Source organism: Panthera tigris, chromosome C1 (assembly GCF_018350195.1).
Source record: "Panthera tigris isolate Pti1 chromosome C1, P.tigris_Pti1_mat1.1, whole genome shotgun sequence".
Lineage (NCBI taxonomy): Eukaryota > Metazoa > Chordata > Mammalia > Carnivora > Felidae > Panthera > Panthera tigris.
This window is the reverse complement of record NC_056667.1, coordinates 157,359,894-157,385,454: the sequence shown is the minus strand read 5'-3', so window position 1 is coordinate 157,385,454 and position 25,561 is coordinate 157,359,894. Positions and strand designations below refer to the sequence as shown.

The window sequence follows — 25,561 nt, the reverse complement described above, 5'->3', positions numbered from 1 at the left end:
AAAAAAGATCAAGATCACACCTTGCATATTTTCAGAACACATCACTATGAAACTTGAAATCAACCACAAGAAAAAATTTGGAAAGGCCATGAATACTTGGAGATTAAAGGACATCTTATTACAGAATGAATGGGTTAACCAGGAATTAAAGAGGAAATTTAAAAGTACATGGAAGCCAATGAAAATGAAAACACAACAGCCCAAAACCTCTGGGATGCAACAAAGGTGATCATAAGAGGGAAGTATACAGCAATCCAGGCATTCCTAAAGAAGGAAGAAAGGTCTCAAATACATAACCTAATCTTGCACCTAAAAGAGCTGGAAAAAGAACAGCAAATAAAGCCCAAAACCAGCAGAGAAGGGAAAAAATAAAGATTAGAGCAGAAATCAACAATATCGAAATCAAAAAAACAGAACAATGAAACCAGCAGATGGTTCTTTGAAAGAAAGGGGTTCTTTAAACCCCTAGCCAGATTGATAAAAAGAAAAAAAGGACTTAAATAAATAAAATTACAAATGAAAGAGGTTACAACCAACCTTGCAGAAATACAGACAATAAGAGAATATTATGAGCAATTATATGCCAACAAATTGGGCAATCTGAAAGAAATGGACAAATTCCTAGAAACATATAAAACTACCAAAAGTGAAACAGGAAGAAATAGAAAATTTGAACAGACCTATAACCAGTAAAGAAATTCAATCAGTAATCAAAAATCTCCCAAAAAATAAGAATCCAGGGCCACATGGCTTTCCAGGAGAATTCTACCAAACATTTAAAGAAGAGATGGGGCGCCTGGATGGCTCAGTCTGTTAAGCATCTGACTTCAGCTCAGGTCATGATTTCACGGTTCGTGGGTTCAAGCCCCACATCAGGTTCTGTGCTGACAGCTCAGAGTCTGGAGCCCACTTCAGATTCTGCGTCTCCCTCTCTCTCTGCCACTCCCCAACTCGTGTGCTGTCTCTGTCTCAAAAATAAATAAACATTTTTTAAAAATTAAAAAAGAAGTAACACCCATTCTTTTGAAGCTGTTCCAAAAATAGAAATGGAAGGAAAACTTCCAAATTCATTCTACAAGGCAATACCCTGATTCCAAAACCAGACAAAGACCCCACTAAAAAGGAGAACTACAGACCAATTTCCCTAATGAACATGGATGCAAAAATTCTCAACAAGACACTAGTAAACCAGATCCAGCAATACATTAAGTGGGATTAATCCACTTAATCAAGTGGGTTTTATTCCTAGGATTCAGGGCTGGATCAATATCTGCAAATCAAGCAATGTGATACATCACATTAATAAAAGAAAGAAAAAGAACCACATGATCTTCTCAATAGTTGCAGAGAAAGCATTTGGCAAAAAAAAACAGCATCTTTTCCTGATAAACACCTTCAAGAAGGTAGGGATGGAAGTATCATACCAAAAGATCATCAAAGCATTATACAAAAGACCCACAGCTAATATCATCTTCAATGGGGAAAAACTGAGGGCTCTCCCCCTAAGGTTCAGGAACATAACAAGGATGTCCACTCTTACCATTGTTATTCAACATAGTATTGGAAGTCCTATCCTTAGCAATCCAACAAATCAAACAAATAAGCATCCAAATTGGCAAGGAGGAAGTTAAACTTCCACTCTTCACAGATGACATGATACTCTATGTGGAAAACCCAAAAGACTCCACCAAAAAACTGCCAGAACTGATACAGGAATTCAACAAGGTTACAGGATATAAAATCAATGTACAGAAATCAGTTGCATTTCTATACACCAATAATGAAGCAGCAGAAAGAGAAATCAAGGAATCGATTGCATTTACAATTGCACCAAAAAACATAAAATACCTAGGAATAAACCTAACAAAAGAGGTGAAAAATCTATACACTGAAAACTACAGATAAAGGTTATGAAAGACACTGAAGAATACAAAAAAAATGGCAAAACATTCCACGCTCATGGATTGGAAGAACATGATACTACCCAAAACAATCTACATATTCAATGCAATCCCTATCAAAATAACACCAGCATTCTTTACAGGCCTAGAACAAACAAACCTAAAATTTGTATGGAATCAGAAAAGGCCCTGAATAGCCAAAGCAATCCTGAAAACCAAAGCTGGAGGCATCACAATTCCAGACCTCAAGCTGTATAACAAAGCTGTAATCATCAAGACATTATGGTACTGGCACAGAAATAGACACATAAATCAATGGAACAGAATAGAGAACCCAGAAATAGACCCACAAATGTATGGCCAACTCATCTTTGATAAAGGAGAGAATATCCAATAGACAAAAGAGTCTCTTCAGCAAGTGGTGTTGTGAAAACTGGACAGCAACATCCAGAAAAAAGAACCTGGACCACTTTCTTACACTATACCCAAAAATCAACTCAAATGGATGAAAGACCCGGACCTAAGACAGGAAACCATCAAAATCCTAGAGGAGAACACAGGCAACAACCTCTTTGACCTCAGTTGCAGCAACTTCTTGACATGTCTCTGGAGGCAAGGGAAACAAAAGCAAAAATGAACTACTGGGACCTCATCAAGACAAAAAGCTTCTGCACAGCAAAGGAAACAATCAGCAAAACGAAAAGGCAACTGACAGAATGGGAAAAGATATTGGCAAATGACATATCTGATAAAGGGTTAGTATCCAAAATCCATAAAGAAGTTATCAAACCCAACACCCAAAAAACAAATAATCCAGTGAAGAAACAGGAAAAAGACATGAATAGACACTTTTCCAAAGAAGACATCCAGAAGGCTAACAGACACATGAAAAAATGCTCAACATGACTCACCGTCAGGAAATACAAATCAAAACCACAATGAGATACCACCTCACACCTGTCAGAATGGCTAAAATAAAAAACTCAGGCAAAAACAGATGTTGGCAAGGATGCAGAGAAAGAGGAACTCTTTTACACTGCTGCTGACAATGCAAACTGGTGCAGCCACTCTGGAAAACAGTATGGAGGTTCTTCAACAATTCAAAATAGAACTACCGTATGACCCAGCAATTGCACTACTAGGTATTTGTCCAAAGGATACAGGAGTGCTAGGCGGCTGGGTGGCTCGGTCAGTTGGGCATCCAACTTTGGCTCAGGTCAAGATCTCACAGTCCGTGAGTTCGAACCCCACATTGGGCTCTGTGCTGACAGCTCAGAGCCTGGAGACTGCTTCGGATTCTGTGTCTCCCTCTCTCTCTGCCCCTCCCTGGCTCACGCTCTGTCTCTCTCTCCTTAAATACGGGAATGCTGTTTTGAAGGGGCACGTGCACCCCAATGTTTATAGCAGCACTATCTATAATAGCCAAAGTATGGAAAAGAGCCCAGATGTCCACTGACTGATGAATGGATAAAGAAGATGTGTATTCCATCATAGGTACAATGGAATATTACTCGGCGATCAAAAAGAATGAAATCTTGTCATTTGCAACGACGTGGATGGAAGTGGAGGGTATTATGCTAAACGAAATTAGTCAGAGAAAGACAAATATCATATGATTTCACTCTTTTGTGGAATTTAAGATACAAAACAGATGAACATAAGGGAAGGGAAGCAAAAATAATATAAAAACAGAGAGGGAGACAAACCGTAAGAGACTCTTAATACAGAGAACAAACTGAGGATTGGTGGAAGGCTGCTGGGTGGGGGGATGGACTAAATGGGAGAGGGGCATTAAGAAGGACACTTGTTAGGATGAGCACTGGGTGTTATATACAAATGATGAATCACTAAATTCCATCCCGAAATCACTATTACACTAACTTGGATTTAAGTTAAAAACAAAAAAATAAAAGATCTGAAACTATAGAACACTTATGAAAGAGATTAAAGAGCACACAAAGAATGGAAAAGCATTCCATGCTCATGGGTTGGAAGAACAAACATTGTTAAAATGTTTATACTACTACCTAAAGCAACCTACGCATTTAATGCAATCCCTATAAAAATACTATCAGCATTTTTCACAGAGCTAGAACAACCAACCCTAAAATTTGTATGGAAGCACAAAAGACCCTGAATAGCCAAAGCTATCCTGAAAAAGAAAAACAAAATAGGAGGTTTCATGATTCCAGATATCAAGCTATATCAGAAAGCTGTGGGCATCAAGACAGTATGGCATTGGCACAAAAACAGACACACAGATCAATGGAACAGAATAGAAACCCAGAAATGGACCCACAGCTATATGGTCAACTAATCATCAATAAAGCAGGAAAGAATACCCAATGAAAAAGGCAGTGTCTTCAACAAATGGGGTTGGGAAAACTGGACAATGACATGCAGAAGAATGAACCTGGACCACTTACTTTCTTACACCATACACAAAAATAAACCATCAAAATCCTAGAGGATCACACAGGCAGAAACCTCTTTGATCTCAGCCAGAGAGCAACTTCTTACTAGACATGTCACTGAAGGCAAGGGAAACAAAAGCAAACATGAACTATTGGGACTTCATCAAGATAAAAAGCTTCTGCACAGCTAAAGAAACAATCAACAAAACTAAAAGGCAGCCTAGAATGGGAGAAGATATTTGCAAATGAGTATCTGATAAAGGGTTAGTATTTAAAATCTACAAAGAACTTATCAAACTCAACACCCAAAAAACAACACAGTTAAGAGAGAGGCAAAAGACATGAACTGACACTTTTTCAAAGATGACATCCAGATGGCTAACAGACACATGAAAAGATGCTCAACATCGCTCTTCATCAGGAAAATACAAATCAAAACCACAATGAGATACCAACTCACACCTGTCAGAATGGCTTAAACTAACAACACAGGAAACAACAGATATTAGCAAGGATGCGGAGAAAGGGGAGCCCCCCTTACACTGTTGGCAGGAATGCAAACTGGTGCAAGCCACTCCAGAAAACAGCAAGGAGGTTCCTCAGAAAGGTAAAAATAGGGGTTCCTGAATGGCTCAGTCAGTTAAGCCTGTGACTTCGGCTCAGGTCATGATCTCATAGCTTGTGAGTCCAAGCCCCACATTGGGCTCTGTGCAGACAGTTCAGAGCCTGGAGCTTACTTCAGATTCTGTGTCTCCATCTCTCTCTGCCCCTCCCCTGCTCACGCTCTGTTTTTCTGTCTTAAAAAAATAATAATAAATAAAATAAAGTAAAATAAAATAAAATAAAATAAAATAAAATAAAATAAAATAAAATAAAATAAAATAAAATAAAATAAACATTAAAAAAAATAACTTAAAAAAAATGTTTTAAGTTAAAAATAGAACTACCCCAGGATCCAGCAATCATACTATTAGGTATTTACCCAAAGGATACAAAAATACAGATTTAAAGGGGTACATGCACCCCAATGTTAATAGCAGCATTAACAACAATAGCCAAACTATGAAAAGAGCCCAAATGCCCATCAACTGATGAATGGATAAAGAAGATGTGGTGTATAAATACAATGGAATATTACTCAGCCATCAAAAAGAATGAAATCTTGTCATTTGCAACAACGTGGATGGAGCCAGAATGTATTAGGCAAAACAAATCAAAGAAAGACAAATATCATATGATTTCACTCATACGTGGAATTTAAGAAACAAAACAGATGAGGGAGAGGGGGAGAAAGGGAGAGAGAGGGAAACAAACCATAAGAGACTCTTTATAGAGAACAAATGGAGAGTTGATGTTGGGAGGTGGGTGGGGGGATGGGCTAAATGGGTCACAGGTATTAAGGAGGGCACCTGTCATGTTGAGCACTGGGTGTTATATGTAAGTGATGAATCACTAAGTTCTACTCCTGAAACCAATACTGCACTGAAAGTTAAAATTTAAATTTAAAAAAAAGAATATACATGGCTAAAAGGAATATTTAACATAGCAGGTTATAAAACTAAAATCCAAAGATCCTGAGGGGCTAGAACAATAAAATGAAATAAAGATTTAAGTAAGCCACTACAATCAGATTGTTTACTTTAAATCAATTCTACAAATGCAAAGCAGAGAGGAAACTCTAACTTGTCAGCTTTAAGTGTTGGGGAGTGAGAGGGTCAATCCTAAGCATTTTATTTTTCACCACTGGGCTCCTGTGAACAGTCTAGCACAGCTGCTAGAAGGCTAACAAAAAAAACCTTGAGACCTTAACAAACAGTATGCTGATTGAAAGATAGCCCATGATTGTATACTGAATTAGATCACAGATTTAAAAGGGAGTGAATAGGTTAAAAAAAAAAAAAAAGGTATGTACAGCAGAGAATATTAAATAACTAAAGCTAAATATTTAAAGAGGCATCTTATGGAAGTAAAAACAAACATCTTTCTACAGGAAAAAATAAGAAATGTGTGAAAATTATAGAATTTTGGCACAGTATTGAGAAGAACTTCCTAATAATTAGAGCTATCAAACAAAAGAACAAGTTGCCTCAGAACTAGGTAAACTACCTATCACTCGAAGTGTTTATGAAAAGGCTTACCAACTATCAGGAATGTTGTAAAATCAATTCCTGCACTGGAAAAGAAATACAATAGACATTTCTAAGGCCTTCCCAACCAAAAGTTTCTATGATTCCCTACCCCACTCTTACACCTCCAAAACTAAAAATAATTTTTTCCCTTACCTATTAATTTATGAAAAGCAACTCTGACTTTCAATTTCAATAATCCTGTTTTTGCTACAGTTTGACAAATTAGTTTTTTAACTGTTCATTTGGATTCTGTCTTGAATAAAGGCAAGAGTATTGAGAACATATTTACATAGTAACTTATTTTGCTGGGTGATTATTTCTCAATTATATAAAAGTAAGAAGAAAAAAGGACTAGAAGTAAAAAAACAAATCAATGGTTATCTCTGGATGGTACAGCTGAAGGTAAATGTTTTCTTTTTTTATACTTTTTTCTATATTTCAATTTTTCATATTTTTACAGTTTCACAGAGGGAAAAGTGTCCTAAATGTTTTCATTTGTATGAACAGCTAAGTACGTCAATGCCACAGAAATTAATGATCTGGTCACTGCACACAGATAAATGGACACTGCTATGGTAATGGCCACAGTGAATATAATCTTTCCTTACAAAGTTATCTTCCTCTAAAAGATACTATTTTCTCTGATAAATTCTCTAATTAGACCCATGTACATATATTACAGAGATAATTCTTTTGAACTGAATTATCTGATGGTTATAAATAAATGTAAACAAAAAATACAAATATAAATTTTAAAATACTCTGTAAAGTTAAATGTTCTTATTTTCTTTTCAGTGCCATACAACACAAACAACATTTTCTACTCCTATTTCATATGAGCTATACAAAAAAAGAATAAGTAGTAGTAAGTAGCATGAAGAATGTCATGTGTATAAATAGCACTGCTGAGTACATAATGTTCTGTTACTCTAGGGACAGCGGGGACAAATATCTGACACAACCTGTATGAATAATATACTTTAAGTAGACTGCAATATATACCCTCATTCAAATAAAACTTTACAAATAGAAATCTTGCTGCTGTTATAGTTCCAAATCTGTTTCTTCATTTTTAAAACAAAGTGGTTAAGAGTACCTTACCTCTAGAGTCTCTCCAATTCTAAATTCTTAAAACATTTTTAGTTGTTATAATCACTTTTCTATAGTAGTAATTAAAACATCACTGCTCTCTTCTCATCCTGTCTTTTCATACCATTTGTTAAGTTACAAGAATGAAATCATGAAAAGAGTTTGCTTAATAATCTCATGGGCCTGCAGGGTAAGAGTGTAGAAACTCCAATCCTTAAATAATATCCAGGTCTTCATTAAATTTCAAATATAAATACTAAAAGCAAATATACCATTTGTGCCTATGGTTGGAAAAAAAATGTAATATAGCTTTAAAAGCCTTAATGAAATTTTGAAATGGCACAAATAGGTATTTGTTCAAGAAAATGTATATCTAGGTACTCTTCTATCATACTCTATCTTATCCCTTCATCAACTTTCTCCTTTACAGAGTTAAAAAAAGAGTTCACAAAGGTAAATATAATTTTTTTTTAATTTATTTGTGAAGTTACTTGACATACAGTGTAGTCTTGACTTGAGGAGTAGATTCCTGTGATTCATCACTTACATACAACACCAAGTGCTCATCCCAACAAGTGCCCTCCTCAATGCCCATCACCCATTTTCCCCTCTCCACCACTCCCCATCAACCCTCAGTTTGTTCTCTGTATTTAAGAGTCTCTCTGGGAATGCAAGCTGGTGCAGCCACTCTGGAAAACAGTATGGAGGTTCCTCAAAAAACTAAAAACTGAACTACCCTACGACCCAGCAATTGCACTACTAGGCATTTACCCAAGGGATACAGGTGTGCTGTTTCAAAGGGACACATGCACCCCCATGTTTATAGCAGCACTATCAACAATAGCCAAAGTATGGAAAGAGCCCAAATGTCCATCAATGGATGAATGGATAAAGAAGATGTGGTATATATATACAATGGAGTATTACTCGGCAATCAAAAAGAATGAAACCTTGCCATTTGCAACTACGTGGATGGAACTAGAGGATATGATGCGAAGTGAAATTAGAGAAAGACAAAAATCATATGACTTCACTCATATGAGGACTTTAAGAGACAAAACAGATGAACATAAGGGAAGGGAAACAAAAATAATATAAAAACAGGGAGGGGGACAAAGCGTAAGAGACTCATAAATATGGAGAACAAACTGAGGGTTACGGGAGGGGTTGTGGAAGGGGGCATGGGCTAAATGGGTAAGGGGCACTAGGGAATCTACTCCTGAAATCATTGTTGCACTATATGCTAATTTGGATATAAATTTTAAAAAATAAAAAATAAAACAAGTTAATAAAAAATAAATAAAAAAATTTTTTTTAAAGTCTCTTATGGTCTGCCTCTCTGTAACTTATTTTTTCCTCCCCTTCCCCTATGGTCATCTGTTAAGTTTCTCAAATTCCACATATGAGTGAAATCACATATCTGTCTTTCTCTGACTGACTTCTTTCACTTAGCATAATACCCTCCAGTTTCATCCACGTTGCTGCAAATGGCAAGATTTCATTCTTTTTTATCACCTTTTAAAAAAATATCTTATAATCGTAAATATAAGCTTTCATTTTCTTGATGTACCACAGTAACTATTACACTTAAGGAAAACTCCTACAAAAGTCATTTCTGATTGCAGTGGTGTTTCATTATCATGCGATAGTTTTTCCAACCAAAAAAAAAAAAAAAAAATGACTGAATAGATGGAAAAATCTATAATCAATTGTTGGTTTGTTAGTCATTATTTTGGATATCAAGAGAATCCAGGGAAAACAATGGCGGACATCACATCTTGGTTATGGAAGTTTTAAACATGTGTTTACAAATTCTTTGATATCCTCCCTGTAAAGGTGAGATCTATGTTCCCTCCCACTGACTCTGGGCCCACCTTCACAACTGGCAACTAATAAAATGTAGCTGGAAAGGACACTATGTAACTTACAAAGCTAGCTCAGAAAAGGCTGTACAGATTCTGCTCCCCAGCTGCTCAATCTGGGAGAAGCCAGTAACTATGTAACAACATGAGACCCCATGCTAGAGAAGCCACAGGTAGTCACTCCAATGAAAAGCCAGCTGAGTTCCCTGGGGACAGTCAGCAATCAACTCCTAGGCCTGTCAGTGACCACCTTAAATCTCTACCACAGCTGAGCTTTAGATGACTACAGTTGCAATGCAGTTAGTTGTTGGCTGCAATAACTAACTAGAATTGCATGAGGTAACCCAAGTGAGAAATGCCAAACTATACAGTTCCCAATTTCCCGAGTCATAAAATTGTAAGGAAAAAGAAAAAGAGCAGTTTTAAGCCACAAAGTTTAGGAGAAATTTGCTGCACAGTAATAGTAATTAATCAGCAGTTTATCCGCTTTATAGAAAGAACTCTAAACCAACTAGACAGAAGGCCTAGAGTCCATTTCCAACTCTACTAACTAGAGCTGAAATTCACTAGCTTGAGTGAACCTGTCATTTCCACGGAATTCAGCTTCTTCATTGATAAGAAAGTTAGGCAAAATGCACTTTAAGGTTTCTTTTAGCTCTAGCATTAGTAATTTTTATAACCACCAAATTGCCCCTTCCTAATTCGCATTTTTGTTTTTGTTGTACTATATGACTTTTCTATTTTTTTGTTTGTTTGAGACAGAATTCATGTGAGCGGAGGAGAGGCACAGAGAAGTGGAAAGAGAGACTCTTAAGTAGGCTCCATGCTATCAGCACAGAACCCAATGTGGGGCTCGATCTCACAAACCATGAGATCATGTCCTGAGCCAAGATCAACTTGGATGCTTAACTGACTGAGACACCCAAGAGCCCCTGATTTTTCTGTTTCCAGCTCAAGATTTGAAAATGTGTTCAGAACCAAAAAGCAAAGACCTTGTGGTATACAAATCAATAAAAATAAGTGTTTTTATATAAAAAATTGTGATTATAATCTTAAAATAGGAAATTTCTTGACTTTGTCACTAAAACTCTTCTACAATTAGTCCTAAGTAATGATCTTATTTTTACACTTTTCTACATTTTTCATTTTAAGTATGTGTGATTTTTATAATCAGAAAAATATAATCTATTAAAATTTAAGATATGCATATCCTGTGACTTAACAATTCCACCTTAGAAAACTATTTGAACATCTGCATAAAAAGAAATGTAAGTACTGCACCTTGTAAGAAAAAACTGCAAATTAAAGAAAGGATTGGACAAACTGTAGTTCATTCATATTCCAGATTACTGTACAGCAAATGGAAAGAACAGTACTGACAAAGATGGATCTACACAATACATTTTGCAGTAAATAAAAGAAGGCCATAAAATAGCACAACACCTTTTATTTACACACATGCACACACACACATTTCTGTAAACATATGGTTATTTAACTCCATGGAAAAAGGTCTGTCAAGGACATCCAAACTATTAACTGTAGTTACCCAAAGAAGAGCTGGTGCTAGTGAGGATAGAGAAAGGACTTTTACTCTATCTGAACTGCATGGAAAACAACTACAATGTATTTGTGCATTATTTAGGTAATATCTCAATTAAATTTTTAAAAATAAACTTCATTCGTCCATTTGCAGCTACGTAGCTGGAACTAGAGGGTATTATGCTAAGTGCATTTAGTCAGTCAGAGAAAGGCAAATATCATATGACTTCACTGATAAAAGGACTTTAAGATACAAAACAGTTGAGCATAAGGTAAGGGAAGCAAAAATAATATAAAAACAGGGAGAGGGACAAAACATAAAAGACTCTTATAGAGAACAGAGGTGTGCTGGAGGGGTTAGGGGAGGAGTGGATGGGCTAAATGGGTAAGAGGCTTATGGAATCTATTCCAGAAATCATTGTTGAACCATGTGCTAACTAACTTAAATGTAAATTATAAAAAATAAATAAATAAATAAACCATTAGGGGTTAGAGAAAGGTATCTTGGTGAATGGCACTCAGTTATATAAATATAAACTAAGCTCTAAATTGAATATTTGGTATATGGGGTAAATTTGCCAAAGAAAATTTGACAGGTAATGTGAAAAAAATAAAATGTGTTTAATAAATAAATATAAAAGTAAAAATAAACTTCATTCTTTTAAAACATGCTTTAGCAAACTATTTCCTCCGGAACGATAAATAGAAATGTATATAATATGACCCACAACAGCTCAAAAATTCATATATTTGAACCACTTCTCACATGAAGTACTCAGACAAAAACATGTATCAAGAGTCTACTCTATGCCTAATCCATGATAGGTACTTTATACGTTATCCCATTTAATCCTAACAGAATCACCTTCATTTCTCCAAGAGAAAATGGATGTTCAGAAGTTAAATAACCTGGCAAAAGCAGAGCAAGATTATGAAAGAAAATTCAAACTAAGGTCTTCCTAACTCTAAAGCCCAAGGTTCTCTTAGAGAAAAACTAAAGTAGATAGCCCTTCAATGCACTTCCAGCTAAACAACTCACTTGAAACTCTTTAAGTTTGCAAATGCCCAAATTACCCCATTTTTATGAAAATATAATAAACACATATATTTAGAAAATATATAAACTAAAAAAAATGTAAATTACAAAAAGTACTTTTAAAGAGATTAAAATTTTAATTATAAAATGTGATTTAAAGGTGAAAAAGTCAGGGGCGCCTGGGTGGCTCAGTCGGTTGAGCGTCCGACTTCAGCTCAGGTCACGATCTCACGGTTCGTGGGTTTGAGCCCCGCGTCAGGCTCTGGGCTGATGGCTCAGAGCCTGGAGCCTGCTTCCGATTCTGTGTCTCCCTCTCTCTCTGCCCCTCCCCCATTCATGCTCTGTCTCTCTCTGTCTCAAAAATAAATAAACATTAAAAAATAATAATAATAAAAAAAATAAAGGTGAAAAAGTCTAAAGTACTTTTAACTACATAAGTTAAATATGTATCACATGCTCTAACAGTAATTCTTCTCAGATACTCTCAAAAAATGATGTATTTTGAGGATAGAAGAAATGAAGTATTTTGAAGCTGTCACCATCAAGATGTTTTTAATATGATACTCACACTGACACACAATCATAATCAAGGAACAAAATATTATATATTATTGTAATAAAACCATATCACACACAAAAAGTTGCTGAAACAAAGAATCCAAAAGGAAAGAACAGAGGAACAGAAGATGTAAGGACAGACTAGAAGCAATGGTAATGAACAAAGAAAAGCCATATTTCAAATCCTCTGATACCCCCACAAAAATTACTTCTCTCTCCACCCCCACCCCCCCCCCCACACACACACACATACACAAAAGGATTTCCTTCTAGCACCCTACCATAAAATACAGTGTTATTGTAATGCAGTTATATACAATTAAAATCTCCCCTGGCAGTTTAAAAAGGCAATCTGGAGAGTTTAGGCCAAGACAAAATGACTGTTACTACTTTCCTTAGACAGAGGAAAAGGATCTATGTTGAAGATCAGTTTTCTACATGCCCAGAAATCAAATTCAATTCATGGAAGTAAAGCAGAATTATTAGCATGGCTGTTAGATGCATAACGCTAGGTATGCTAAAATAATATGAAAATTTTATCCCATCATATAACATAAGTATAGGTTTTTATTGTTCTAAATCACATAAAATGTTTAGATTATCTTTAAAAGTGTTCTGTAACATCACTAAACCATTTCATTATGGAACTATTTTCTAAAGTTTCTACTGACAATAGATACAAGGCTCCTTTCCTATCTGGCTGGCTTTAAACCAAAAATGTCCATGCACCCATTCATATTCAACTCCTAGTATTCCCAGATCTTGCCTTTTTAGAGGCCATTTTGCCTCCCCATAAAATGCCCTTATGGAAAGAAGAGTAAGTCATTTGAAACCACGTCTATTATCCAATCTCTTCCTTCTTTGACATAAGAACAATTAGTATTCCTACCTCCATCACTCCCCTCCACTAGCTTCGAAATGGAATTATTATTATTTTGGTTGGAATAATGAATAATGTTTATATGTACTTTTGAGAATCTATTTTAAATACAAGTTTTCCAATTCATCATTATAGCAATGTTCTTTGTAACTTATCTTTAGTTAAAAAAAAAAACAAAAGTTTTAGCTAACCATTTGCACTATTTTTAATGATTTTAAATTTAATTTTTTTATGATTTTATTTTAACTTATTTAACAGACACATATACAGTGTTCACAATATGCCAGGCACTAGTTTAAGTGCTTTCATATATGAACTCATTCAATCCTCATAATAACTCCTGGCAATAATACTATTACCACCTCCATTTTGCAGAAGAGGAAATTTAGCCATGGAGAAGTTAGGACACTTGCCTAAAGTCACACTACTAATTGGTACAGGAGCCAGAAACAAACCCAGGCACTCTAATTCCAGAGTCAAACTTGTAAACAGCCTATGAAATTGTCTCTCCAATTTATTGAAAACTCTTTAAAACTGTCCAAAAAGGGACTCCATAAGATGTTGCATTTTGTGAGAGCCTTTTTAGAGGGGAAAAATACTACCAGGAAGTTCAAATTATAAGGCATTAAATCAATTACAAGACATCAATAACAGAAATCATGTTTTCAAAAAGGATATTTTTCTTAGTTCATGTGATATTTTCAAATCAAAATGGGTTTTCAAAGAAAAAGTGTATGTTTTAATATAACACAATTTTTAGGTTTTAAATTTTAATCACTGGGGTGCCTGAGTGGCTCAGTTGGTTAAGTATCTGACTTCGACTCATCTCAGGATCTCACAGCTTGTAGGTTCGAGCCTCGTGGCTCATGGGTTTGAGCACCGCATTGGGCTCTGTGCTGACAGATCAGAGCCTGAAATCAGCTTCCAGTTCTGTGTGTGTCTCTCTCTGTCCCTCCCCTGCTCATGCCCTCTCTCTCTCTCATTCTCTCTCTCTCTCTCAAAAACAAACATCAAAAAATAAATAAATTTTAATCATTAAATGTATAATTTTAGGAAAATGTGAAATTTAAATTTCATAAGCATCAAAACTGTACACAAATATTTGTATATTTGATCACTTAAATGTTCTAAAGGATTTATCAGACATATTTAATAAACACTACTATTTGGCTAATAAGTACTATAAAAGTTGAAATTTCAAACTGACAGCCCATTTCCCTGCTTTTTAAAATAAGATATAACATATAAGGTATAACTTGTTATGAAATTGGAAAAGCAGTTACATTTTATTTTTTTAAGCAGTTACATTTTATACTCTTTTAATACACTGTTCTAGACTAAGCTAAATTTCTTAAAACAATTTCATTGTATATAGGATAATTTGGGTCAACATGGGGATATCTTCCTAGGAGAAATCGCTATCTCTTTCTATCTCCCACTTTTGAACTGTGAAGAAAGAAATGAATTATAAACCAGAAGTAAAAAGCTAGTAACTTTGCAATCTTGGCTAAATTATTTCACTCTAGGCTTCAGTGTCCTTGTCTACAAAATGAGAAATTTAAACTAGATAACATCCACAAATCTATACAGTTCTAAAACTTGTATTTGCAAAAAGCTTTAAATTTTAAATGTCACCTCATCTGAAGAATCTAGTTGTCCCAAAGTTCCTGTTGCACCCGCAAAACCTTTGGAAAGGAAAAAAAAAAAAAAATTTCCTTCATAGCTGTTACGTATTGCCTTACTTTAAAATTATTCTGAGACATAAAAAAAAGCTAAGTTTTGTTACATTAAGACAACTCATTCCGACAGTTATCTTGGGAGAGTTCAACATTTATCTTTAATAAATTTGGGCCTAATATAGGTTTATACTTCAAAGGAAATCTGTAGTGAAAATCCAGATTTAATCATCACAAATAATGTTTCAGAAGGATCTCTTTCTTTTTATATCATGGTTTACTAAAATATTAAGATACTAAAGTTTTGGGCTACTCTTAAATAGCAACTGCTACCTTCTTCATGAGCTAAAAACAGGACCTTAAATAAACTTAACCAAATTCCATTTAAGAAATGTATTCTCTTCTTTGGCCAATCTATTCTTTCTTGCTTCTACATGTTTACCACCAAGGAATGACACATTACTTAAATTTCTCCAACAACAAGTCAAGTGTGAGGGTCTTTCTGTTTTAACACAGAAAAGTCACCACTGTTCAAATTAAACAGACAAACCTTGCACTGCCAGAGTGCTAGTGCCAGCTGATGGTTCCTGTAGACCGTATACAAGTTTATCCTCGGGATAGGTAAGTCCAGAGCTCTTCAGAGCTATAAGGTACTTTTCATGACTTTTCTTTGCACAAGCATTTTCTCCAAGACCTAATATTTAAAATCAGAAAAAAATTCCATTCAAAATATAAGTAAAGCGATCTCAGTAACTAATATATATATAAAAGAGCTGAATATTCTAATGGCAGGAGAACCCTAGAATGAATAATATAAAACAGCTTCAGGCAAAACTGCACAGCATGTTTATAACAAATAATAAAATCTACTAGGTAACAAATGTAAAATATGCCAGAGATTATAAGCAAGGCACAAGAGGTACACAGATTAATAAGGGTATAATTCCTGCCTTCAAGGAACCTGAAAACTCATGGCACAGAAAGGCAGATAATCCAGTAAATGACAATTTAGTGTATTAGACTTCACCATTTGGTTTGACAATCTGTGCTCTCACAGTACTGTGCAGCTAGACTTAACCCAAAGCAAAATACTTAGGAAAGGCTTCCTGGATAAAATAATACCCGGGTGGAATGTTCAAGCATTATAACTGAGATTACTCTTAATTTGTTTTATCAAACTTTTTCCATCACATTTTCTATCACAAGAATTAAAAGTATAATTTCTATAGAAGTATCAGTTAAAATTAATTTATTCCAAGTAATACTGAAAACCTTAAGTTCTAGAATTACATAATCCTGGAACTTTCACTTTAGCATTGTGGCTTATTAATTATTGCCAATTTTTGTTTTGTTTTTTAATATATTTATGGAGCATGGAATAACAGTAAAAGAAAAACATGTATTTTGAGAGTTCTTTAAAAAGAAAAAGAAAAAGAAAAGAAAAGAGAAGAGAAAAGAAAAGAAAAAGATTGGGGCGCCTGGGTGGCTCAGTCGGTTAAGCGTCCGACTTTGGCTCAGGTCATGATCTCGCGGTTTGTGAGTTCAAGCCCCGTGTCAGGCTCTGTGCTGATGGCTCAGAGCCTGGAGCCTGTTTCAGATTCTGTGTCTCCCTCTCTCTCTCTGACCCTCCCCCGTTCATGCTCTCTGTCTCAAAAGTAAATAAACGTTAAAAAAAATTTTTTTAAATAAAAAAAAAAAAAAAGAAAAAAGAAAAGAAAAAGATTATTCGCTCTCTGAAAGCCAAAATACCATGGCATTGGACACCTCTTAGGCAAATTACATATCTTAAATTAAGATCTCAATCTCTTGATTATAAAAATACATAAATGAACTTAATACTTGTTGAGCTTTTCTCTATTTTCTCTCCTTGCTAGCCTGAATAATTGCAATAGAACAGTTTTGGTTTGCGTTTTTGTTTTTTTTTTTAAGATTTATTTATTTTTGAGAGAGAGAGCATGCGCGCAAGACAGGGACAGAAGATCTGAAGCGGGGTCTGTGCTGACAGCACAGAGCTCGATGTGGGGCTTGAACCCAAGTGCCCCAGAACAGTTTTGGGTTTTCTTGTTTTGTTTTAAAAAGTATTTTTAAATTTATTTTTGGGAGAGAGAGAGAGAGAGAGAGACAAAGCATGAGCAGGGGAGGGGCAGAGAGAAAGGGAGACACAGAATCTGAAGCAGGCTGCAGTCTCTGAGCTGTCAGCACAGAGCCCAAAACAGGGCTCGAACCCATGAACCACAAGATCATGACCTGAGCCGAAGTGGGATGCTTAACCGACTGAGCCACTCATGAGCCCCTAGTTTAGTTTTTTAAATGTCTCTCTGGGCTGGTTTAAAAAAAGACAAAAAACAAAACAAACAAACAAACAAACAAAAAAAAAACACTCTAGCACTTATTAAAACAGACAGGAATACATCTATCCTTCAGTTCAAGTCCAATATTAAAAACAATTACATTTAGTGTAACACAAACAATTACATTTAGTTTATAAAGAATAAAGACCATTGGGGCACCTGGGTAGCTCGGTCAGTTAAGCATCTGATTTCGGCTCAGGTCATGATCTCAAGGCTTGTGAGTTCAAGCCCGCATTGGGCTTTGTGCTGATAGCTCAGAGCCTGGTGCCTGGTTCAGACTGTCTTCTTGGTCTTTCTCTCTGCCCTTCCCCTGATCTGTCTCTCTCTCTCAAATATAAATAACATTAAAAAAATTAAAAAAAAAAAAATAAAGACCTTCTAAGCATCCTATATGAGAAATGACTACATGTCTCCTGAGTAATAAAAGCCATGTATTTCTCTCAATCACGATGGATGAAATTTTTGTAATACTTTAAGTTTACTTATTTTTGAGAAAGGGCGTGGGCATGTGCACACATGCAAAGGGGCAGAGAGAAAATCCCAAACAGGCTCCATGCTGCCAGTGCAGAGCCCAACACAGGGCTCAAACCCACAAAACTGTGAGATCATGACCTGAGCCGAGATCATGACCTGAGCCGAGATCATGACCTGAGCCGGGATCAAGAGTTAGACGCTTAACTGACTGAGCCATCCAGGTGTAATACTTTTTAATACTGTAATACTGTAATACTTTTTAAATAACAAAATGTATTTTACCAACCTTCACAACAAGCCTGAGAAAAATGAATGTATAATCACCATTTTTAAAAGTGAAGAAGCTGAGGCTTACAAAGATAACATAGCCAGTGAGTAAGCAAGCGGTGATAAGCAGTGAAGCTAGACTGCAAATTTTAAACTTCTTGATCAAAATTTAATGTGATTTCCATCACTAAAAATCACTCAAGCATTTCTGTTGTGTTGTTTTTTAATTTCAATAAATAATTAAAAAGGAATTGTGGAAATAAAAGACAATTACCATAAATCTTTCCTAAGGTATACATTCTTACAATGATTAAGAACAACTTGCTGCTTTCTTTCACAACAGTTGAGTTTCTGAGTAAGGTTGAAGAATAACAGACCACCAGGTATAATTTATCTCTCTCCAGCTTTATCACCAAAACTCAAATACAAGCTACCATCATCTTTACCCTAGGCTACTATAGCAGAGCTTTTCTGTTCTTGCCCCTTCCCATCTATTTTGGCAAAACAGCAAATCATCTTTTCAAAACACATATCTGATCATGTCACTCTTAAGCTTAGAATATTTCCATGCTTGGGGCGCCTGGGTGGCTCAGTTGGTTAAGTGTCCGACTTCCGCTCAGGTCATGGTCTCGCAGTTTGTGGGTTTGAGCCCCGTATTGTACTCTGCGCTGACAGAGCCTGCTTCAGATCCTCGGTCATCCTCTTTCTCTGCCCCTCCCCCACTCTTTCTCTCAAAAATAAACATTTAAAATATATATATTTCCATGAATTCCCAACACATTCAGGATATCACATAAAATATCACATGGCCTATGAGAGCCATGGATCCAACCTGATGTGGTAGCCTTACTGGTGTCACTATCACCCTACCTTCATTTAATTTCAACACTAGACCTTTTTTTAGTCCTTTTTAAAAAAGTAAGCTCATTGTCATCCACAAATATTTCAACATGGAATGTAGGAGGTGTCCAGGTGTGACTGATAGTCTTTGTTTATCTTATTTGGGGTTTATTAAGCATCTTGGATCTGTAAGTCAATGTTTTACATCCAATTAGGGAAATTTTAGTCAGGATTTTTTCTAATGTTTTTTTCTGCCACATTCATACCCTCCTGTCCTCCTGGGATTCCAATTATAGGCATGTTAGATCCAATTTAGTCTAACAGGTCCCTAAGACTCTCTTGTATTTTCTCTCTGTTCTCTAGATAGAATGATCTATTACTCTGTCTTCGAATTTACTAAGTCTTTCTTCTACCCTCTCCAATCTGCTGCTAAATCTATCCAGTAAATTTTCTCAATTATTGCACTCAACACTAATTTTCAGTTCTAGAATTTCTTTTTTTGTTTATATTTCTTTGCTAAGATTCCTGATCTCTTCACTAACAGCATATTTGCTTTTAGTTATCTAAATAGATTTTCCTTTAATTTATTGAATGTATTGACAATAGATGCTTCAATGTCTTTATCTGCTAAATCCAACATCTGGACCATTTCAAGATCAATTTCTATTGACTGCCCTATTTCTTGGTTATAGTGCACAACTTATTTTCTTGCATGTTTAGTAGTTTTTATTGTATACTGGACATTCTAAGGACATATTATAGAAGATTCTGAATTCTATTATCTTCCTTTGAAGAGTATCAATTTTAATTTAGCAGACTACTCAATTAATAGCCTGATCACAAACTCATGAAGGTTTGGTTTTAAAATTTGTAAAGGGCAGGTCTGTAGAAAGCCTAAGGTTCTCAAAAGGGCCTCTAAAGTGACAGAGCACCTGGGTGGCTCAGTAGGTTGGGCGTCCGACTTCAGTTCAGGTCATGATCTCGCGATTTGTGAGTTCGAGCCCTGTCGGCTCTGTGCTGACAGCTCAGAGCCTGGAATCTGTTTCGGTTTGTGTGTCTCCCTCTCTCTCTCAAAAACAAATAAACATTAAAAAAAAATTTTTTTTTAAGTGACAGGAATAATCTCTAAATTCTGTCTCCATTGCAGAATCTGCCAGGGTTTTAGGCTTCATTAAATCTGACCTAGGGTAGACCTTACTCGAAGGTGTCTCAGCTAGATACCTGGGGTATTAACAATGTCTCTCCAGTCTGGTTGGGCTGAAACGCCAATGTCTCCCAAAACTGCCTAACCTCTAATGCCACTATTCTGCTTTTAACCCAATAGCAGTCACTCTATAGTGACTCTCTAGTAAGCCTGAGGCAGTCTCATACTGTACAGGTGAATCTCCGTCCTCAGCCAACCACCTTCAGGGGTCCCTCATTCATCTGCCCTAATACCTCTTGGTATTCTACCCCAAAGATTCCAGTTTCCAACTGCTTCCACTGTCCTAACCTGTGATCTCTGCCTCCTTGGCTCACTTGGACAACCACACTCTGCTTCAATGCCAGCTTGCTGTACTACAGTCAGGAAGTTATCCCCCGACAGATATTCAAAGCAATCGTGGGGTTCGTCTCATGTTTTCCTTTCTCTCAAAGGTTTATAGTCTTGTATTGCCTTTTGTACAATGCCTAATAACAGCTTCCTCACATTTTTTCTAGTTTTATGTTGTTTATGACGTAAGAGCTAGCCCAGCACTCAGAAGCAGAGGATGTCCTCCACCTTGAATATAATTCCATCCCATTACCACCCAATTCCCCCTCACCCTCTAGCTAAATGACTTTCTCTCAACCATTAGGTTTTACTTTAAATATCACTTCCTCAGTGAAGCATCCCACATTCCCCATCAGTGAAATCAAGTCTCCCTTCTATACTGTATTAATATAATTGTTAATGCCATCTCACTCACCAGTCCTTAAACTTTATAAGGGCAGGGATAGGATTACCTGGTTTACTACTTAAATTCCCTGCTCCAAGCTCCAGTACTTACCCCCAAACCAAGTACATAGTAGGTGCTTAATAAGTATTTGTTGAAAAAGTAAACATATCAGATAAGACAACCTCTGAAGAACATATGGTTTACAATACATATGAAAATTTCACACTCTAAAGAAAAGATAAACCTCAATTTTCAAAGCATGTTTTCATAAGCCAGCAAAAATAATGCTATTTAAAATATTTGTTGTACTGGGGCACCTTGGTGGCTCATTCAATTGAGTGTCTGACTTAGCTTGGGTCATGATCTTGTGGTCAATGAGTTCGAACCCTGAGTCAGGCTCTGTGCTGACAGCTCGGAGCCTGGAGCCTGCTTTGGATTTAGTCTCCCTCTCTGCCCCTCCCCCACTCATGCTCTGTTCTTGCTGTCTCTCAAAAACGAATAAATGTTAAAAAAATTTTTTTTGAATATTTGTTGTACTATTTTATATAACAGTATATATCATGTACAAACATATTCAGCAATTCGAAGTTTTTAACTTAAACTCTACATTATTATAAAATACTATGCAATATAACCCAAAAGTACAGAATACCAAAAATGAAGACACAGAAGTAGTTTTGTTACTGTTTACAGAAGGGGAGGTGGAGTACAATTATGAGTATGTCACACCAAAACTTTGAAGAGACCTGGGTTCTAGTGCTAACTCCAAGTTAATAACGTCCAGCTTTAGCATTCTATGGGGAAAAAATCCACATTTTGCATTTAAGTTTGAAAATACGCAATTTCTTATGATTACAGTAACATAAGTAAATTCTAACTTTCTTCTATTCTAACATTTTACTTACCAGAAGTCAGATCTTTATAGTTTTGTTGGTTTGTCAAAACCTGAGTAAGAACAGACCGCATCGCTCCTCCCATTTTAGTTAGATCTTCTAAAAAGGAAATTTGAGGTTCCAAAAGCTGAAGAACTTTGTTAAGGTCTTTTTCTGATGGTACATCGGCTGCTGTAAAAACATATAATTAACTTCCTTTAAGATATTTTGCTAAGAATAACAATATTTTATTCTTTTCAAATTATAGCAACTTGGGTAAGAGTATTTTATAATCAAAAAATATAAGAACTCAGTTTAGAAGGTAGTTATCCACCCAGAGCCCAGCCTAGGGTAGACTTGCTCAGGAATTCAATTCTCTGAGAAAAGGTAAAGGGGGAAAAGAAATGACTTCATAAGATATTAAGCATTTAATCTGGTTAAAAGGGATTCAATTTGAGGGTCCTATACTTCCAAATATATAAATGTAATCATAACATCATTTCAAAATTAGTGTTTAAGAAAAAGTAAGATCATTCTCTAAAATAAAACAAGACATTTTGAAACCAAATAATATTGAGAGTAGTGTAAGAATATTAGAACAAAATTATGTCAGCTCTAAATTTAAACCTGTGTAGCAAATAACCCATCCTCTATCATATTCTAAAAATACAAACTCATGTTAGCTGGAGGTCAAAGCAAGCAAAATGAAAAATAACTGTTTTCATAAACATGAATGTTTTTACTAAAATAGTTTTAAGATACCAGACAAGATATGTCTAGTAGAGCTGGAGGAAGAGAGTAGAAAGTTGTACAGCAACTGAAAAAGAATATTTAGGAGGGGGAAAAAAAGTGATTCTTCAGAGAAACCGAGTCTTAAAGGAAGAAATAAATAATGAGATTTAGAGCTCAGATATAATTGGCAAAGAAGATGCATCATAAGGGAGCTAATGGGGGGCCTGTGTGTCCAGGAAAGGGGATATCAATTTCATTCAATATTTATTCAGTACCTACTACATGATAGGCACTGAGAAGCAAAACTAAATAAAACCTAGTTTCTACCCCCCAAGGAACTCACAACCCAGCTCAAAGATGATCTGTGAATGAAATTTTAGGTAACTCTTGACTCCTGAGACCCAAAACTAAAAAACCTCACTTTCTCAGTGGATTACTAATACTGTATATTATTCATCTTCATATCCTCCCCGATGACTTAGGCAGTAACACAGCAGATATTTAATTCACATTTGCAAAGGTTCTAGATGAGCTCTGACACTGGTCTGAGGATTGTAGAGTGAAATGAGAAATGGAACTCAAGGCATCTGCCAAACAACAAGATCTCTGAGTTTCTATTACGCTGGATTAGATGATTTCAAGTCCTTTCTTTAATTTTAAACAGTGATCTCTACACAAAGCAATGTAGTAATTTTTCTGGCACAGCAAGAAGAAATGAATGCTGAGCACAAGTCGTAATACAGAAAGGAAATCTTCATGAACCTAAGTTCATGAAGTTCATCTGAAGACAAAAAAGTGCTTCTATTCATATTTGCAAAACAAATAATTATCAAATTAAATAGCAAATAAATAGCAAATAATTATCAAAGCTATGTACCTAGGTCATCTACCTTTTATAACTGCTAAAGGTAACTAAAGGAAAAAATAAACATAATGTACTTTTGTGTGAATTGCTCCCTGATCTAATGGTAAGGTTTAAAGTTCTCATAATAAATGATTTCTACCTATTACTCTTCTAAAATAGGACATTTATAATACAAAATGTAAATTCCCAAAAACTCTATTAACTAGTATATGAGAAATAGCACAAAAGGCAAGTTCAATAACCAGCTGGCCTCCAGGTCCTTCATTCCAAAGACAGGGTAGTTTGAGGCTAAATCAAAGTAATATTTCTTCCTATATTTTAAGTAATATTTCTTCCTATATTTATATGCTCTGAGAGGGGTAGAAGTAGTTAACAAAGGATTGTAGATTTTGTTTAAAATGTAGAAATACAGTAGTATAAGTGTTTGCTCACAATGAGAATAACATGGTATTTTAGAAATGATGAAGATGCTAAATATTTCTTCACACTCCAATGATGGGGGATAGACAGAAGATTAAAACGTGTGCCATAGTTTCAAACTGGATTTAAGATTATTTATGGTAAATACATAATTTAAAACCTCTAAAAGTAATTCAAGATGTAGTCCCTTAAATGATAAAAATACAAGTATCATCAGAAAAGTAAATTACCACACTAATTGATATCTGTAATTTACAAGGTCAGACTGATGACTTTAACAGATAATATCCAAATCCAAAATATTTAGTAAAGTATGTTAATCAAGATTGTGACTAAATCTTAAAAAGCAAGAAGAATATCTACATGTTTCTTTTTTCTTTTCAATACTATCATGATGCTTACACCCATACATTCTACCTGTAAGATGGGAGTGAGCAATTTCTCTCATAAGCTGTTATATATGGAGGTGAATAAAAATATATAGACATCTACAAAAAAAAGAGAGAAAGAGAACTGGTGAAAAAGTAGTTTATCTTCTAAAAATCTAAGTTAAAGTCACGCATTTCCAGGACTTCTTAATTCTGTTATAGCACAATATAATCGTAAAGTCACTTTAACCCCATAAAATGATCATTTCCTCATCCGCAAAAGGCCAGCTAAGTTTGATTCAACATATCTATGATCTCAGGAACAGAATGTTCCAAACTGTGCCTACTAAAAGGTTATAAGATTATAAGGTATCTGTTAGGTTATATAATTGATGTATATACTAAAGTATGTTTTTATTTAGTATCTGTATTTCATAGTCTTGTCATAAAACACGGTAAACAAAAAAAATGATATCTGAAAAAAATTCACTTCATTATTCATACTAAATTCTGTTAATTGGAAACTTAAAAAGACTACTAACAAAGAGTAGATTAAACATACCTGGTTCATTATAGCCTTCTCTTAAGTACTGAATAAGACAAAAAATAAATCTTGGAAGAACAAATTCAGACATCATCAGTAAGTCTTTGGGGACACAGGGAATATTTGAACTTGATTTAATTTGATGCCTTTTGCAAAACCTGTAATATGAAAAAGAAAAAAAATTAACAGTGATATCTAATCTGCCAGAAACATATTATCACTATATTTACAATATCCATAAACAGAATGCAGGCCAATATGATTCTTATCAAGGTACCATGTTAAAAGACTGTAAATGAGTCTTTAAATCAAAAATGTGGCTGAGGGGGATTTCCTCCTAATAAAAGACTACACTAGCTAGGTTCCAACTAGAATATAAAAAGAAAATCTCATTACAGGATTTAATATTTTTAACTGCAATTTATTATTTTTACATACTACTTTGTTACTTTCACTCTTCATAAACCATTAAGTAGAAACTGATCATTTCCTAAGAATTTGCATTTTCTATTCCTTAATTATTTCTAATTTATTGTATTAATGAATACATAAGTGATAGAAATAGTTTATTTGAAAAATTAATATAGTACACTTAAGTATATACATTCCTTCTAATCTTGTTTATACTTATTTTAAAGTATGATTGATATACTTGAACAAAAATGAAGCAAACTGTTCTGTATTCACAATCCAAATGATCACAAATATGGTATTTTGTGACAATACAGAATAACCACACTAAATATATAAAATATCTAGAAACAAACTTATTAGAAAGAATGCAAAAACTATCTCACCTGAAAAGCATAAAAGATCTAAATAGGG

At 35.1% G+C, this 25,561-nt stretch overlaps 1 protein-coding gene across 4 annotated transcripts in view; it reads right to left on the bottom strand.

The window, feature by feature from the left end:
- UBR3 (ubiquitin protein ligase E3 component n-recognin 3) overlaps positions 1 to 25,561 on the bottom strand; it is a 234,227-nt gene that overhangs the window by 172,812 nt on the left and 35,854 nt on the right. For 3 of the 4 annotated variants that reach the window (XM_042994657.1, XM_042994658.1, XM_042994660.1), the window contains exons 2-5: positions 24,755 to 24,894; positions 21,841 to 21,999; positions 15,638 to 15,781; positions 15,047 to 15,096 (exon numbers count right to left, since the gene is read on the bottom strand). In XM_042994657.1, coding sequence (XP_042850591.1) covers positions 15,047 to 15,096; positions 15,638 to 15,781; positions 21,841 to 21,999; positions 24,755 to 24,894 — 493 coding nt within the window. Of the gene's footprint in view, positions 1 to 15,046; positions 15,097 to 15,637; positions 15,782 to 21,840; positions 22,000 to 24,241; positions 24,313 to 24,754; positions 24,895 to 25,561 lie in introns of those variants that run through there. The other variant, XM_042994659.1, reaches the window with a different exon arrangement.